The sequence below is a fragment of the Bufo bufo genome, chromosome 4 (assembly GCF_905171765.1).
Source record: "Bufo bufo chromosome 4, aBufBuf1.1, whole genome shotgun sequence".
NCBI lineage: Eukaryota > Metazoa > Chordata > Amphibia > Anura > Bufonidae > Bufo > Bufo bufo.
Genome location: NC_053392.1, coordinates 58,799,532 through 58,817,908, shown reverse-complemented (window position 1 = coordinate 58,817,908; position 18,377 = coordinate 58,799,532). Strand labels below are relative to the sequence as shown.

The window sequence follows — 18,377 nt, the reverse complement described above, 5'->3', positions numbered from 1 at the left end:
GTGCTGTGACTGCACACATTGTGAGGACGACGGCTCGCTGTGACCTCTCACAGCACAGCGCTCGTTAGGAAGATGAAGAGCGTGCGCGACAGGAGCGGTGGCGGTGTCTTTTAATCTAATCTGAGCATGGGGGTCATTCACATGGAGGTCTGATCTGAGGTCTGTTTGGGGGGTTTATGGAGGTCTGATGGAGGTTTATTCATATGGAGGTCTAACTGGGGGACTTATTGAGGTCTGATTGGGGGACTTATTAACATTGGGGGGTCTGATCTGAGGTCTGATTTTTTTTTTCCTTCTTATTTTCCTCCTCTAAAACCTTGGTGCGTCTTATAGGGTGAAAAATACCCTATCTATCTATCTATCTATCTATCTATCTATCTATCTATCTATCTATCTATCTACTCATATCTATCTACTCAAATGTATCTATCTATCTCTCTACAGGGAGTGCAGAATTATTAGGCAAGTTGTATTTTTGAGGATTAATTTTATTATTGAACAACAACCATGTTCTCAATGAACCCAAAAAACTCATTAATATCAAAGCTGAATATTTTTGGAAGTAGTTTTTAGTTTGTTTTTAGTTTTAGCTATTTTAGGGGGATATCTGTGTGTGCAGGTGACTATTACTGTGCATAATTATTAGGCAACTTAACAAAAAACAAATATATACCCATTTCAATTATTTATTTTTACCAGTGAAACCAATATAACATCTCAACATTCACAAATATACATTTCTGACATTCAAAAACAAAACAAAAACAAATCAGTGACCAATATAGCCACCTTTCTTTGCAAGGACACTCAAAAGCCTGCCATCCATGGATTCTGTCAGTGTTTTGATCTGTTCACCATCAACATTGCGTGCAGCAGCAGCCACAGCCTCCCAGACACTGTTCAGAGAGGTGTACTGTTTTCCCTCCTTGTAAATCTCACATTTGATGATGGACCACAGGTTCTCAATGGGGTTCAGATCAGGTGAACAAGGAGGCCATGTCATTAGATTTTCTTCTTTTATACCCTTTCTTGCCAGCCACGCTGTGGAGTACTTGGACGCGTGTGATGGAGCATTGTCCTGCATGAAAATCATGTTTTTCTTGAAGGATGCAGACTTCTTCCTGTACCACTGCTTGAAGAAGGTGTCTTCCAGAAACTGGCAGTAGGACAGGAAGTTGAGCTTGACTCCATCCTCAACCCGAAAAGGCCCCACAAGCTCATCTTTGATGATACCAGCCCAAACCAGTACTCCACCTCCACCTTGCTGGCGTCTGAGTCGGACTGGAGCTCTCTGCCCTTTACCAATCCAGCCACGGGCCCATCCATCTGGCCCATCAAGACTTACTCTCATTTCATCAGTCCATAAAACCTTAGAAAAATCCGTCTTGAGATATTTCTTGGCCCAGTCTTGACGTTTCAGCTTGTGTGTCTTGTTCAGTGGTGGTCGTCTTTCAGCCTTTCTTACCTTGGCCATGTCTCTGAGTATTGCACACCTTGTGCTTTTGGGCACTCCAGTGATGTTGCAGCTCTGAAATATGGCCAAACTGGTGGCAAGTGGCATCTTGGCAGCTGCACGCTTGACTTTTCTCAGTTCATGGGCAGTTATTTTGCGCCTTGGTTTTTCCACACGCTTCTTGCGACCCTGTTGACTATTTTGAATGAAACGCTTGATTGTTCGATGATCACGCTTCAGAAGCTTTGCAATTTTAAGAGTGCTGCATCCCTCTGCAAGATATCTCACTATTTTTGACTTTTCTGAGCCTGTCAAGTCCTTCTTTTGACCCATTTTGCCAAAGGAAAGGAAGTTGCCTAATAATTATGCACACCTAATATAGGGTGTTGATGTCATTAGACCACACCCCTTCTCATTACAGAGATGCACATCACCTAATATGCTTAATTGGTAGTAGGCTTTCGAGCCTATACAGCTTGGAGTAAGACAACATGCATAAAGAGGATGATGTGGTCAAAATACTTATTTGCCTAATAATTCTGCACGCAGTGTATCTATCTTATATCTATTTATCTATCTACAGTCAGGTCCATAAATATTGGGACATCGACTCAGTTCTAACATTTTTGGCTCTACTGTATACACCACCACAATGGATTTGAAATGAAACTAACAAGATGTGCTTTACCTGCAGACTGTCAGTTTTAATTTGGGGGTATTTACATCCAAATCAGGTGAACGGTGCAGGAATTAGAACAGTTTGCATATGTGCCTCCCACTTGTTAAGGAACCAAAAGTAATGGGACAGAATAATAATCATAAATCAAACTTTCACTTTTTAATACTTGGTTGCAAATCCTTTGCAGTCAATTACAGCCTGAAGTCTGGAACGCATAGACATCACCAGACGCTGGGTTTCATCCCTGGTGATGCTCTGCCAGGCCTCTACTGCAACTGTCTTCAGTTCCTGCTTGTTCTTGGGGCATTTTCCCTTCAGTTTTGTCTTCAGCAAGTGAAATGCATGCTCAATCGGATTCAGGTCAGATGATTGACTTGGCCATTGCATAACATTTCACTTCTTTCCCTTAAAAAACTCTTTGGTTGCTTTTGCAGTATGCTTTGGGTCATTGTCCATCTGCACTGTGAAGCACCGTGCAATAAGTTCTGAAGCATTTGGCTGAATATAAGCAGATAATATTGCCCGAAACACTTCAGAATTCATCCTGCTGCTTTTGTCAGCAGTCACATCATCAATAAATACAAGAGAACCAGTTCCATTGGCAGCCATACATGCCCACGCCATGACACTACCACCACCATGCTTCACTGATGAGGTGGTATGCTTAGGATCATGAGCAGTTCCTTTCCTATCCATACTCTTCTCTTCCCATCACTCTGGTACAAGTTGATCTTGGTCTCATCTGTCCATAGGATGTTGTTCCAGAACTGTGAAGGCTTTTTTAGATGTCGTTTGGCAAACTCTAATCTGGCCTTCCTGTTTTTGAGGCTCACCAATGGTTTACATCTTGTGGTGAACCCTCTGTATTCACTCTGGTGAAGTCTTCTCTTTATTGTTGACTTTGACACACATACACCTACCTCCTGGAGAGTGTTCTTGATCTGGCCAACTCTTGTGAAGGGTGTTTTCTTCACCGGGGAAAGAATTCTCGGTCATCCACCACAGTTGTTTTCCGTGGTCTTCCGGGTCTTTTGGTGTTGCTGAGCTCACCGATGCGTTCCTTCTTTTTAAGAATGTTCCAAACAGTTGTTTTGGCCACGCCTAATGTTTTTGCTATCTTTCTGATGGGTTTGTTGTGTTTTTTTTCAGCCTAATGATGGCTTGCTTCATTAATGGTGACAGCTCTTTGGATCTCATCTTGAGAGTTGACAGCAACAGATTCCAAATGCAAATAGCAAACTTGAAATGAACTCTGGACCTTTTATCTGCTCATTGTAATTGGGATGATGAGGGAATAACACACACCTGGCCATGGAACAGCTGAGAAGCCAATTGTCCCATTACTTTTGGTCCCTTAACAAGTAGGAGGCACATATGCAAACTGTTTGAATTCTTACACCGTTCACCTGATTTGGATGTAAATGCCCTCAAATTAAAGCTGACAGTCTGCAGGTAAAGAACATCTTGTTCGTTTCATTTCAAATCCATTGTGGTGGTGTATAGAGCCAAAAATGTTAGAATTGTGTTGATGTCCCAATATTTATGGACCTGATTGTATCTATCTAACTCCAAATACATACTGATAGGGACCTTACATTGTGAGCCCCATTGGGGACAGTTGGATGCTAATGTCTGTAAAGAGCTGTGGAATATAGTGGCGCTATATACAGTCAGGTCCATAAATATTGGGACATCAACACAATTCTAACATTTTTGGCTCTATACACCACCACAATGGATTTGAAATGAAATGAACAAGATGTACTTTAACTGCAGACTGTCAGCTTTAATTTGAGGGTATTTACATCCAAATCAGGTGAACGGTGTATGAATTACAACAGTTTGCATATGTGCCTCCCACTTGTTAAGGAACCAAAAGTAATGGGACATAATAATAATCATAAATCAAACTTTCACTTTTTTATACTTGGTTGCAAATCCTTTGCAGTCAATTACAGCCTGAAGTCTGGAACGCATAGACATCACCAGACGCTGGGTTTCATCCCTGGTGATGCTCTGCCAGGCCTCTACTGCAACTGTCTTCAGTTCCTGCTTGTTCTTGGGGCATTTTCCCTTCAGTTTTGTCTTCAGCAAGTGAAATGCATACTCAATCAGATTCAGGTCAGGTGATTGACTTGGCCATTGCATAACATTCCACTTCTTTCCCTTAAAAAACTCTTTGGTTGCTTTTGCAGTATGCTTTGGGTCATTGTCCATCTGCACTGTGAAGCGCCGTCCAATGAGTTCTGAAGCATTTGGCTGAATATGAGCAGATAATATTGCCCGAAACACTTCAGAATTCATCCTGCTGCTTTTGTCAGCAGTCACATCATCAATAAATACAAGAGAACCAGTTCCATTGGTAGCCATACATGCCAACGCCATGACACTACCACCACCATGCTTCACTGATGAGGTGGTATGCTCAGGATCATGAACAGTTCCTTTCCTTCTCCATACTCTACTCTTCCTATCACTCTGGTACAAGTTGATCTTGGTCTCATCTGACCATAGGATGTTGTTCCAGAACTGTGAAGGCTTTTTTAGATGTCGTTTGGCAAACTCTAATCTGGGCTTCCTGTTTTTGAGGCTCACCAATGGTTTACATCTTGTGGTGAACCCTCTGTATTCACTCTGGTGAAGTCTTCTCTTGATTGTTTACTTTGACACACATACACCTACCTCCTGGAGAGTGTTCTTGATCTGGCCAACTGTTGTGAAGGGTGTTTTCTTCACCAGGGAAAGAATTCTTCTGTCATCCACCACAGTTGTTTTCCGTGTTCTTCCAGGTCTTTTGGTGTTGCTGAGCTCACCAGTGCGTTCCTTCTTTTTAAAACTGTTCCAAACAGTTGTTTTGGCCATGCCTAATGTTTTTGCTATCTCTCTGATGTTTTTTTTTTTTTTTTCAGCCTAATGATGGCTTGCTTCACTGATAGTGACAGCTCTTTGGATCTCATCTTGAGAGTTGACAGCAACAGATTCCAAATAGCACACTTGAAATGAACTCTGGACCTTTTATCTGCTCATTGTAATTGGGATAATGAGGGAATAACACACATCTGGCCATGGGACAGCTGAGAAGCCAATTGTCCCATTACTTTTGGTTTCTTAACAAGTGGGAGGCACATATGCAAACTGTTGTAATTCCTTCACCGTTCACCTGATTTGGATGTAAATACCCTCAAATTAAAGCTGACAGTCTGCAGTTAAAGCACATCTTGTTCGTTTTATTTCAAATCCATTGTGGTGGTGTATAGAGCCAAAAATGTTAGAATTGTGTTGATGTCCCAATATTTATGGACCTGACTGTAAGTGCATAAAATAAATCTGTCATATCTATCTATCTATCTATCTATCTATCTATCTATCTATCTATCTCTATTTTACTAATATATTGTGAGTTGAAACATTATTTTTAAAATACAGAGACAGAAACCCTATCAAGACCGAATTGCTTCTCACAGCTGAGGATTTGATACAGTTACATCCAGTCCAGACAAACAGTCCAGGCACGGATACATTGTAACAAAGCTATCCGTCAAGAAGAAAGATTTTGCTGCTGATATATTTATCTCAGGGGATTGTCTACACTGATACAATAACGCATCCTCAGCTGTGTGAGTAGGATAGGTTCTGCTGGATGGTCTTCTACCTGTTAATCTAAACAACAATGTTACAACTCTCTGAAAGCAAACAGAGATCTTGCAAATGATGAAGAATTGAACTCAAATCCACCAAGCCGTTATTCCATCTGAATAGGAAGATCACTGACATAGTATTAAGCTGCTCTGCACAGACGTATACACAGATGAGGGGGTCCATAGCAAAGATTAAACCGGGCCCCCTTCTGGAGCTGGCCAATATCACCACATCCCTATGTAAGGAGGCTTCGAGCTCGTTTGCTCCATTTCCATGATCCTTGGTGGGGTTTTTTCTCCTCACCTTTGTAGGAAGAGATAAAAATTCCCACTAACCATCAATTTAAGGGAAGCAGGCAGCTGGGCCCCTCTCTCCAAGGGCCCCGGAGCATCCACCTGGGTTGACTTTATGGTCCATACAACCTTGATGCTGTTCATCTTAGTAACTGATGCCATTTCCTTAAGGCTACATTCAGATGATGACCATAAGTGTTTTGTGGTGCGCAAATTGTGGATCCGCATTTTGCATTCAGCATTTTGCGGAACACGCAGCGCCAGCCCTATATAGAAATGCCTATTCTTGTCTGCGATTGGCAACAAGAATAGGACATTCTCTATATTATTTGCGGGGCTGCAGAACAGAACTACGGATGCGTACAGCCCACGGTGTGCTGTGCTCATCTTTTGCGGCCCAATTGAAATGAATGGGTCCGCACCTATTCCGCAAAATTGCAGAACCGATGCAGACCCAGAATTATGGTCATCTGAATGCACCCTAAAGATGACCATACACAGGAGAAGATTCTGAGGGACCGGCCGATCATCTAATCTGCTTGGTGGTTTTCCTGTCTTTTACATGATGGCAAGCATGGGAGCAAAGCAGGATCGGGCTTTTGGATTTTAGCATGTCCAATCCAGTATACTATGTACTGAATGTTGGCAGTGGGTGCCGGGAAGAAGGTCGCAGCGTAACAACTACAAATGCAGCAGCTTTGCCTCTTGTAAGTTTGCGCATTGGAATTTCAATAAATAATTTAGCAATGGCTTGAGTTTCACAGCGAGGTTAATTTTCAACATGAGTGCGTCTCAGCGCTTACAGAGGCGCTCAGTGTGCAGAAATTCACAAAGTTTACAACATTTGTTAAAAAATTGAGCCATCGTGCATGTAATAAAATTTATTTCACCGGTTTTTAGAAAGCTCATATAGATGGAAAATCCAGCCAGCACAGGGATTATAACCCAGCTTTCCCAGACTACTGAAGAGTGTTTTTAAAGGGAGCAGAATAACGACAGAATCTCTGAATAAAATGACTGAATTCAATTTACAGGGGTCGACGCAAAGTGCACAGTGCAGGAACAATCATAGCAACGATCTGGGGCCCCCATACAGTACATTGTGTTGGCTATACATGCCCTGTCTATATGGAGAGATGTGTTGCCAACCAGTGAGCTTTTTATGCTTGCAAAAAAGATCTATAGCCACATTGAGGTGGTTATATCGCCTGAACGTTCCTCTGAATGTTCGTTTCCCATCTAGCTGCCTGTTTAAAGGGGTGTCCTATGGAAATATTCTACAGTTTTCAAACCAGCACCTGGATCTGAACACTTTTAGAATTTCATGTAATAAAAAATTGAGTACAGCCTCAGAGTTATGCAATAAAATGCATCTGTATAGCGCCACCTGCTGTTTGTTCATTTCCTTATTTCTCTGTCCACCTTTCAGTCAGATGTGGACGCAAAGGCTCAGTTCCTCCCTTCAACAGCCTCTTGAGCTTTATGGGGAGAGAGCTGCAGCAAGAAAGACACGCCTCCTGAGCTGTGATAGGGAGAGAGCTGCAGCAGGAAAACCCCCCCCCCCCCCCCGAGCTGTGATAGAGAGAGAGCTGCAGCAGAAAGGACAGACCCCCTCCTGAGCTGTGATAGGGAGTGAGCGGCAGCAAAAAAAAGGACAGACCCGCTCCTGAGCTGTGATAGGGAGAGAGCTGTAGCAGGAAAGACACACCTCCTGAGCTGTGATAGGGAGAGAGCTGTAGCAGGAAAGACACACCTCCTGAGCTGTGATAGGGAGAGAGCTGTAGCAGGAAAGACACACCTCCTGAGCTGTGATAGGGAGAGAGCTGCAGCAGGGAAGACACACCTCCTGAGCTGCCATAGGGAGAGAGCTGCAGCAGGGAAGACACACCTCCTGAGCTGTCATAGGGAGAGAGCTGCAGCAGGGAAGACACACCTCCTGAGCTGTCATAGGGAGAGAGCTGTAGCAGGAAAGACACACCTCCTGAGCTGTCATAGGGAGAGAGCTGCAGCAGGAAGGACGCACCCCTTGAGTTGGGTGATAGGGAGAGAGCTGCAATAGAAAGGACACGCTCCCTGAGCTGCCAGCATGATATAAATCTTGCAGAGCCACTGGAGCAATGAATGTGGAGATCTATGGATCCATGTGAGATATAGGGCTGGCTTTGGCTTTTTTTAGAATGAGGTTATCATATACTATATGATGTCTGGTCTTCATTTTTACAGTAATCATGAGATAACCACTTTAAAATACCCTTAAAGCTCTTACATTTACAGCTTTTATAGATGTAGGTCCAATTATTGTCTATGAGGTTGTAGAGATTACTCTCCCACTCATGCCTGGAAGCTGGAGGGATTACGGACACATAAAAGGACCATCATTCTATAAATGGCAGAGGCACTATGTAGACAGGTATCTCCATTCTTCAGATTTACCTCTCTGGGCTCTGTAGACACAAAAAAATGCTTTACAAGAATACTAGCTTGGCCCCCATAGGCATCCAAATGACCAAACAAAGCTAAGTGTTAAATGAAGGGCACTATAAATTAGCTCCGCCCCTGAGGAGCAGAGTAGGGTTGACCCTGGACACAGTTCTCTATTGCCAAAACAAAACCCAGTCCTGTCTATAGTAGTAACCATTTTGTTATACAGGGAGTGCAGAATTATTAGGCAAGTTGTATTTTTGAGGATAAATTTTATTATTGAACAACAACCATGTTCTCAATGAACCCAAAAAACTCATTAATATCAAAGCTGAATATTTTTGGAAGTAGTTTTTAGTTTGTTTTTAGTTTTAGCTATTTTAGGGGGATATCTGTGTGTGCAGGTGACTATTACTGTGCATAATTATTAGGCAACTTAACAAAAAACAAATATATACCCATTTCAATTATTTATTTTTACCAGTGAAACCAATATAACATCTCAACATTCACTAATATACATTTCTGACATTAAAAAACAAAACAAATCAGTGACCAATATAGCCACCTTTCTTTGCAAGGACACTCAAAAGCCTGCCATCCATGGATTCTGTCAGTGTTTTGATCTGTTCACCATCAACATTGCGTGCAGCAGCAACCACAGCCTCCCAGACACTGTTCAGAGAGGTGTACTGTTTTCCCTCCTTGTAAATCTCACATTTGATGATGGACCACAGGTTCTCAATGGGGTTCAGATCAGGTGAACAAGGAGGCCATGTCATTAGATTTTCTTCTTTTATACCCTTTCTTGCCAGCCACACTGTGGAGTACTTGGACGCGTGTGATGGAGCATTGTCCTGCATGAAAATCATGTTTTTCTTGAAGGATGCAGACTTCTTCCTGTACCACTGCTTGAAGAAGGTGTCTTCCAGAAACTGGCAGTAGGACTGGGAGTTGAGCTTGACTCCATCCTCAACCCGAAAAGGCCCCACAAGCTCATCTTTGATGATACCAGCCCAAACCAGTACTCCACCTTCACCTTGCTGGCGTCTGAGTCGGACTAGAGCTCTCTGCCCTTTACCAATCCAGCCACGGGCCCATCCATCTGGCCCATCAAGACTCACTCTCATTTCATAAGTCCATAAAACCTTAGAAAAATCAGTCTTGAGATATTTCTTGGCCCAGTCTTGACGTTTCAGCTTGTGTGTCTTGTTCAGTGGTGGTCGTCTTTCAGCCTTTCTTACCTTGGCCATGTCTCTGAGTATTGCACACCTTGTGCTTTTGGGCACTCCAGTGATGTTGCAGCTCTGAAATATGGCCAAACTGGTGGCAAGTGGCATCTTGGCAGCTGCACGCTTGACTTTTCTCAGTTCATGGGCAGTTATTTTGCGCCTTGGTTTTTCCACACGCTTCTTGCGACCCTGTTGACTATTTTGAATGAAACGCTTGATTGTTCGATGATCACGCTTCAGAAGATTTGCAATTTTAAGAGTGCTGCATCCCTCTGCAAGATATCTCACTATTTTTGACTTTTCTGAGCCTGTCAAGTCCTTCTTTTGACCCATTTTGCCAAAGGAAAGGAAAGTTGCCTAATAATTATGCACACCTAATATAGGGTGTTGATGTCATTAGACCACACCCCTTCTCATTACAGAGATGCACATCACCTAATATGCTTAATTGGTAGTAGGCTTTCGAGCCTATACAGCTTGGAGTAAGACAACATGCATAAAGAGGATGATGTGGTCAAAATACTCATTTGCCTAATAATTCTGCACGCAGTGTATACTGGTGATATAATTCTGTTGAGGGTGAATTGGCCTTAGAACTTCAGTTGAGGGTGTAGAGAACACTCTGGATAATCCCTCCTGTCATGATGTACCTACTCCCTTCCTGCATTCCTGCTTTCTCCTGAAGGAAAGGGTGGGAATGTTGGAGGGGTGAAAGTATGTCTGACAGGTAGCTTAAAATAATTTTGAAAACACAATTATAGCATTGATTTTGATCTGTCTTTGGGGACTACACCCTCTCGCTGGGGACTGTCATGTCATTGGGATTTCTGCAAAATTTTGGAAGGAAATGGGCAGAGCGTTGAAGACAGATATATTTCCGAAACGTTCCCTTTGATGTAGGTATGACTTAGCCATATTTTCAGCTTCTTCCTTCAACAATGCTTTTTTGGCTGGACCATCATGTCTGTGGTCACTTTCCGACCAATAGTATAAACAGCTATGAAGATTGAAGCCAAGGGAAAGGTAAGAAAGAATCAGTCAGAAGACAGGAAAGTAACAACAGTGCCATTCTTGGGACTGTGTCTAGTATTACTGCTCAGCCTCACTGACTTGAATGGAATCAACCTGCAATACCACATACAGCCTGTGGACAAAAGTGGTGCTGTTTCTCAAAAAGCTAATTTTTGCCTGCTCTCATGTATTTATATGAAATATGGCCATAGCATTAATGGGGTTGTATCACAAGGATCACCCCTATCCATATGCACTATTAGGACATATGGACATCAGAATGAAGGTCCACCCTCTCTGATCTAGAATGGAGAGCTCTGTATGAGTGGATGGTCATTGATCTAAATGGTTGCCATCAACTTTCCATGGTGAATTCAGCTGTTCACTGGAGTGCCATGAGTGGGTCCTATGGTGATCTATTTGATCACCCCCGGGGCTACATTTTGTCTCCACAATTCCTCTGAAGAAGTAGTAACTACCTGCAATCCCCATGTGATAACAATTCTAGAGTATCTATTCCTTTGACTCTACGTTTTGCCATTCCTCTATTATTCCTACTAGAAATTTATGAATGATAACATCTGGATGTTTCCTCTACGGCGTAACTCCCAGGGTAGCAGGCATATCAGCTGCTATGGGGCCCAATATCTAAGGGGGCCCATCTTCACTCGCACTTATGTGCAGTTGGTGATATATATGGAGCGCGGGACAGTGCATTACTTTTTGCATTATTTCTGTGCTGTGATATTACGGATTTATTTCTGTACACCGCCATGTGTATTATCATAGTATTTTGATATCACTCTGAGCATTATTCCCTTACTGTGACATCACTGTGTGCATTATGTTTGTGCTGTAACTTCGCTGTGCACATTATCCCACTATTGTGACGTCACTGTGTGCATTATGCCTGTGCGCTAGGGAACATGATCATTAGCTGCTCATGTTCTGAAGATGATCGTGGTGGAATTAGACCCCATAACAAGTTATGCTATGAGGCCCTATGAGTCCTTGTTACGCCCTTGGTGTTACCAGCTGGGGGCATGTCCCTGCACAGTCTGACAATCAATGCTGCCATGGGGAATACAAGTAGTTATCAAAACAGACATGTCGGGAGAAGTGACAGATCCTCTTTAAGGCAATGCTGATACTTAAAGTTGCCAGGCTTATTGTAGTACCCATAGTGCCAGCCGCTCTTTACCAGATGACAGGAAATTATATGTTAACCGACAGTCAGTGCCTGTCCTATATAACGTCTTCCTGTGCTGATCTGAGTAGAGGTCAATAGAGGAGCTATTACTGAGCAATGTTCTGGGTGTCACAGGTCTTATATAAGGACAGAATTGCAAATTGGTTGCTCTGGCATAATCAGGCCCCATGTCATAATAATAATACATCCTATATGATATATGTCCATTTTATTATGAGACTTGTATTGATGATTTTTACGCCTTTTTTTCTAGGCTGGAAGTGATGGAGAAAGTATTGGGAATTGTCCTTTCTCTCAGCGCCTCTTCATGATCCTTTGGCTGAAAGGAGTTGTCTTCAATGTGACCACCGTTGACCTGAAGAGGTAAGAATCCTCCCATTGCAGTCACTGTCGGACTGAAGTCCCTTGGGCCCACCAGAGGAAATAATTTTGAGAGCCCATCCTCTGTATATATAGGACCTAGGGGTCCATTACTGTCAGAGCATGGGCCCACGGAAGATCCTCTGGTGGGCCAGTCCAGCCCAGATTGTGTTCTTGAGTCAAGGTCCTGCATAGCAGTGGCCAGTCACTTGCAGATTATAATGGTAAAAGGAGATGGAGGTCTTTATTGTTTACCTTCCATACCTTCTGCAAGGCCTAAGAATATGTAAGACACGAACAGGCTCCATGTCTACAGAAAATGGTGAATGATTCTCCAAAAATGTGAACAATTTCCATCTCAATTTCGTTTTTTGACTTTTTTTTCCAAAATGGATGCCCTCACTGAACATGACACATCAGGTGAATTATTAAAAGGCAAACCACTACCAACATCGTGTTTTAGTCACATTGAACTCAATATAGACTGACTCAGTACTTTTCAGTGGATATAACCACCACTATTGTATCCAGTGAGGATTCTGCCCAGTGCCCATAGCAGTGAAGTTAGAACTGTCAGATATCCGACATGGCACTAAATGTAGGCAGATTTTTATTTAATGGCCTCCCAACCTTTTCTAGATGTCAGATGAGCTGACTGGTCATCAGCTTCTAATGTCACATTTCTTCCATATTATAGAAAGCCAGCGGATCTGCAAAACCTCGCCCCAGGCACACACCCGCCCTTCCTGACCTATAATGGAGAGGTAAAAACAGACATCAACAAGATAGAAGAATTCCTGGAGGAGATCCTGGCACCACCAAGGTAACGTCATGGAATATCATTGTGGCAGGTGCAGCACTATGAAGTGCCTTGTGAGCTGTGGCATTAGAAGAATTCTGATATCTCTGACTTTTTTGGTCTAACCAGACTGTCTATTACGCGGTAATTCCTCGAGCACCGTTCTATGGAAACAGTAGGTTTAAAGAGCACACCAAATGCTTTAAATAACTTTGAATTTAAATACCTATTTTTGGCCTCTCTGCTTCCATAAAACACAGCTCTTAGTGGAGTGAATGTGAATGTCTGTTCAGCTTCTCTCTCTGGTGAATTATTCTAGCAGCTCCTGCTAGGGGAATTTCCCACACAGGCTGTGTGTGAGGCTGGCTGTGATTGATCAAAACTCCTGCTGTGTGTGAGGCTGGCTGTGATTGGTCAAGGCTCCTGCCCAGCAACAACAGTTTAACTCTATGCCTTCTGTTGTTTCTGCTGTGTCATTGAGCTTACCTTACATTATATAATGAATCTTAAAGGCATATTATCTTTTCTGCTTCTGTGAACACAAAATATAACAGTTATATGACATCCAAACATGAAGTCACTGTAAATAACTCTGCTTTTGTCTTTAACACAAAAACATAGGAACTGTATTAAGGTGTTTGGCAGGTCTAGCTGTATAAACATATAAGCTATGTTAGCAACCTAGGACAAGTCTTAGCTGGCCAGCTACAATCATACCTCCCAACTTTCTGGATGGTCAAAGAGGAAAACTTATGGTTCATTGTGTGAAAGCTCCATTTTTCCTGCATATCTACAGACTTCAATAGTTTTCTCTTGCGAAATAGCGCAAAAATAATCTGAATATAGAAATTTCTAAAATCCCAACTGCATCAAATAATAAAAAAATATAAAAGACAGGCTCTAATATACAGAGAGGCACCAGAGACAATTTCTGGGTCAATATTGTGAATGTAAAAATGCAAATCTATACCTCTGATCAAAAAGAAGGACATTTAACCCCTTAGGGACGCATGACGTACTGGTACGGCATGTTTCCCGAGTCCTTAAGGACCCATGACGTACCGGTACGTGATGGCTTTAAAATGCGATTGCGGCGCCGCGGGGGTTAATCGGAACGGGATGCCCGCTGAAATCATTCAGCGGGCATCCTGTGACAACGCCGGGGGAGAGGGGGGGGGGGGGGGTCATGTGACCCCCCCCCCGTATCGGCGATCGCTGCAAACCACAGGTCAATTCAGACCTGCGGTTTGCAGCGCTTTCTGCAGTTTCTGATCCCCGCGGTCCCTGACCGCGCGGAGATCAGAAACTTTAAAATGCCCAAAACGTAGATTTTTTCACCCCCCCCCCTGCACCCCTGAATGATTTTATGCCGGCGGGTGGTGCAGGGGGGGAGGTTGCACGCGGTGCGGGAGGCGGGCGGTGCGGCATTGTGATCCCCCGCCCGCCTCCTCTTGAATATTACTTACCCTTCCCCGTCTGCTCAGTTGTGGCCGACGGGGAAGGTTCCCATGGCAACAGGACGCCTTCTCAGGCATCCTGCTGTCCATGGTGCTGAACAGATCTGTGCTAAAGGCATAGATCTGTTCAGACAAAGTGTAAGTAAAATACAGTCCAATACACTATATAGTGTACTGTACTGTAATATACAGACATCAGACCCACTGGATCTTCAAGAACCAAGTGGGTCTGGGTCAAATAAAAGTTTAAAAAAAGTGAAAAAAGTAAAGATTAAAAAAAACACATTTATCACTGATTAAAAATGAAAAAAATAAAATACACTACACATATTAGGTATTTCCGCATCTGTAACGACCTGATCTATAAAACGGTCATGTTACTTTCCCTGCATGGTGAACGCCATAAAAAATAAAAAATAAAAACTATGAGAAAATTGAAATTCTGCCCACCTTACTTTCCAAAAAAGGTTATAAAAGTGATCAAAAAAGTCGCATGTACGCCAAAATAGTACCAATCAAACCGTCATCTCATCCCGCAAAAATTATACCCTACCCAAGAAAATCGCCCAAAAACTGAAAAAACTATGGCTCTTAGACTATGGAAACACTAAAACATGATTTTTTTGTTTCAAAAATGAAATCATTGTGTAAAACTTACATAAATAAAAAAAAGTATACATATTAGGTATCGCCGCGTCCGTATCGACCGGCTCTATAGAAATATCACATGACCTAACCCCTCAGGTGACCACCGTAAAAAAATAAAAATAAAAATGGAGTAAAAAAAGACATTTTTTGTCATCTTACGTCACAAAAAGTGTAATAGCAAGCGATCAAAAAGTCATATGCACCCCAAAATAGTCCCAATCAAACCGTCATCTCATCCCACAAAAAATGAGACCCTACATCAGACCCACTGGATCTTCAAGAACCAAGTGGGTCTGGGTCAAAAAAATGTAAAAAAAAAGTGAAAAAAGTAAAGATTAAAAAAAACACATTTATCACTGATTAAAAATGAAAAAAATAAAATACACTACACATATTAGGTATTTCCGCATCCGTAACGACCTGATCTATAAAACGGTCATGTTACTTTCCCTGCATGGTGAACGCCATAAAAAATTAAAAATAAAAACTATGAGAAAATTGAAATTCTGACCACCTTACTTTCCAAAAAAGGTTATAAAAGTGATCAAAAAAGTCGCATGTACGCCAAAATAGTACCAATCAAACCGTCATCTCATCCCGCAAAAATTATACCCTACCCAAGAAAATCGCCCAAAAACTGAAAAAACTATGGCTCTTAGACTATGGAAACACTAAAACATGATTTTTTTGTTTCAAAAATGAAATCATTGTGTAAAACTTACATAAATAAAAAAAAGTATACATATTAGGTATCGCCGCGTCCGTATCGACCGGCTCTATAAAAATATCACATGACCTAACCCCTCAGGTGACCACCGTAAAAAAATAAAAATAAAAATGGAGTAAAAAAAGCCATTTTTTGTCATCTTACGTCACAAAAAGTGTAATAGCAAGCGATAAAAAAGTCATATGCACCCCAAAATAGTGCCAATCAAACCGTCATCTCATCCCACAAAAAATGAGACCCTACATCAGACCCACTGGATCTTCAAGAACCAAGTGGGTATGGGTCAAAAAAATGAAAAAAAAAAAGTGAAAAAAGTAAAGATTAAAAAAAACACATTTATCACTGATTAAAAATGAAAAAAATAAAATACACTACACATATTAGGTATTTCCGCATCCGTAACGACCTGATCTATAAAACGGTCATGTTACTTTCCCTGCATGGTGAACGCCATAAAAAATAAAAACTATGAGAAAATTGAAATTCTGCCCACCTTACTTTCCAAAAAAGGTTATAAAAGTGATCAAAAAAGTCGCATGTACGCCAAAATAGTACCAATCAAACCGTCATCTCATCCCGCAAAAATTATACCCTACCCAAGATAATCGCCCAAAAACTATGGCTCTCAGACTATGGAGACACTAAAACATGATTTTTTTTGTTTCAAAAATAAAATCAATGTGTAAAACTTACATAAATAAATACAGCAATTTACGACCACATATGGGGTGTTTCTGTAAACTACAGAATCAGGGCCATAAATAATGAGTTTTGTTTGGCTGTTAACCCTTGCTTTGTTTCCATTAAATCTTGTGCAACACCTAAAGGGTTAACAAAGTTTGTAAAACCAGTTTTGAATACCTTGAGGGGTGTAGTTTCTTAGATGTGGTCACTTTTATGGGGTTTCTACTCTAGGGGTGCATCAGGGGGGCTTCAAATGGGACATGGTGTCAAAAAAACCAGTCCAGCAAAATCTGCCTTCCAAAAACCATACGGCGCACCTTTCCCTCTACGCCCTACTGTGTGCCTGTACAGTAGTTTACGGCCACATATGGGGTGTTTCTGCAAAATACAGAATCGGGGCAATAAATATAGCATTTTGTTTGGCTGTTAACCCTTGCTTTGTTACTGGAAAAAATGGATTAAAATGGAAAATTTTCCCAAAAATCTAAATTCTGAAATTTTATCACCATTTGCCATTAACTCTTGTGGAACACCTAAAGGGTTAATGACGTTTGTTAAATCAGTTTTGAATACCTTGAGGGGTGTAGTTTCTAGAATGGGGTCATTTTTGGGTGGTTTCTATTATGTAAGACTCACAAAGTGACTTCAGACCTGAACTGCTCCCTAAAAAGTGGGTTTTTGAAAATTTCTGAAAAATTTCAAGATTTGCTTCTAAGCCTTGTAACATCCCCCAAAAATAAAATATCATTCCCAAATTGATCCAAACATGAAGTAGACATATGGGGAATGTAAAGTAAGAATTATTTTGTAGGTATTACTATGTATTATAGAAGTAGAGAAATTGAAACTTGGAAATTTGCATTTTTTTAAACAAATTTGGGGTAAATTTGGTATTTTTGTATGAATAAAAAATAATTTTTTTACTTCATTTTACCAGTGTCATGAAGTACAATATGTGACGAAAAAACAATCTCAGAATGGCCTGGATAAGTCAAAGCGTTTTAAAGTTATCAGCACTTAAAGTGACACTGGTCAGATTTGCAAAAAATGGCCAAGTCCTCAAGGTGAAATAGGGCTGAGTCCTTAAGGGGTTAATGACCAAAGAGGGACAGAGAGACTTGGGATCAAAAAGAGGGACCGTCCCTCCAAATGATGGACTCTTGGGAGGTCTGGAATATGACTGCACATAACAGATCAGCCACTGAATTACTGGCAAGCTGAGTGATACAGGTGGACAACCAGTGGACAAATGGGCCAATAATATGTGTGATTTGTGAATTCTGGATATATTTTAGGGGCACAGGTTAATTATCAAAGTCTATAGTAGCTATCTATCTAACTCATATCTATCTATCTATCTATCTAATATCTCTCATATCTATCTATATCGTATCTTTCTATCTATTTATCTATCTTTGTGTATCTTTCCATCTATCCTTCCGTCTATCTATCTATCTATCTATCTATCTATCTATCTATCTATCTATCTATCTATCTCATATCTATCTCATATCTATCTATCTATCTATCTCATATCTATCTATCTTATATCTATCTATCTATCTATCTATCTATCTATCTGTTACACTATGATTGTGGTTGTAATAAGTAGGGATGAGCAAATCGACTTCGGATTAAACATCTGAAGTCGATTCGCATAAAACTTAGTTCTAATACTGTACGGAGCAGGAGCTATTAGAATGTATTGGCTCCGATGAGTGGTACCTTGGAACCGAACCCGAGTTCGGGAAATGTTTTTTTTTT

At 41.4% G+C, this 18,377-nt stretch overlaps 1 protein-coding gene across 2 annotated transcripts in view; it reads left to right on the top strand.

Annotated features, from left to right (window-relative positions):
• CLIC5 (chloride intracellular channel 5) overlaps window positions 1-18,377 on the top strand; it is a 145,618-nt gene that overhangs the window by 73,436 nt on the left and 53,805 nt on the right. For both annotated transcript variants that reach the window (XM_040427288.1, XM_040427289.1), the window contains exons 2-3: window positions 12,192-12,301; window positions 12,996-13,121. In XM_040427288.1, the coding sequence (XP_040283222.1) occupies window positions 12,192-12,301; window positions 12,996-13,121 (236 nt within the window). The remainder of the gene's footprint in view (window positions 1-12,191; window positions 12,302-12,995; window positions 13,122-18,377) is intronic.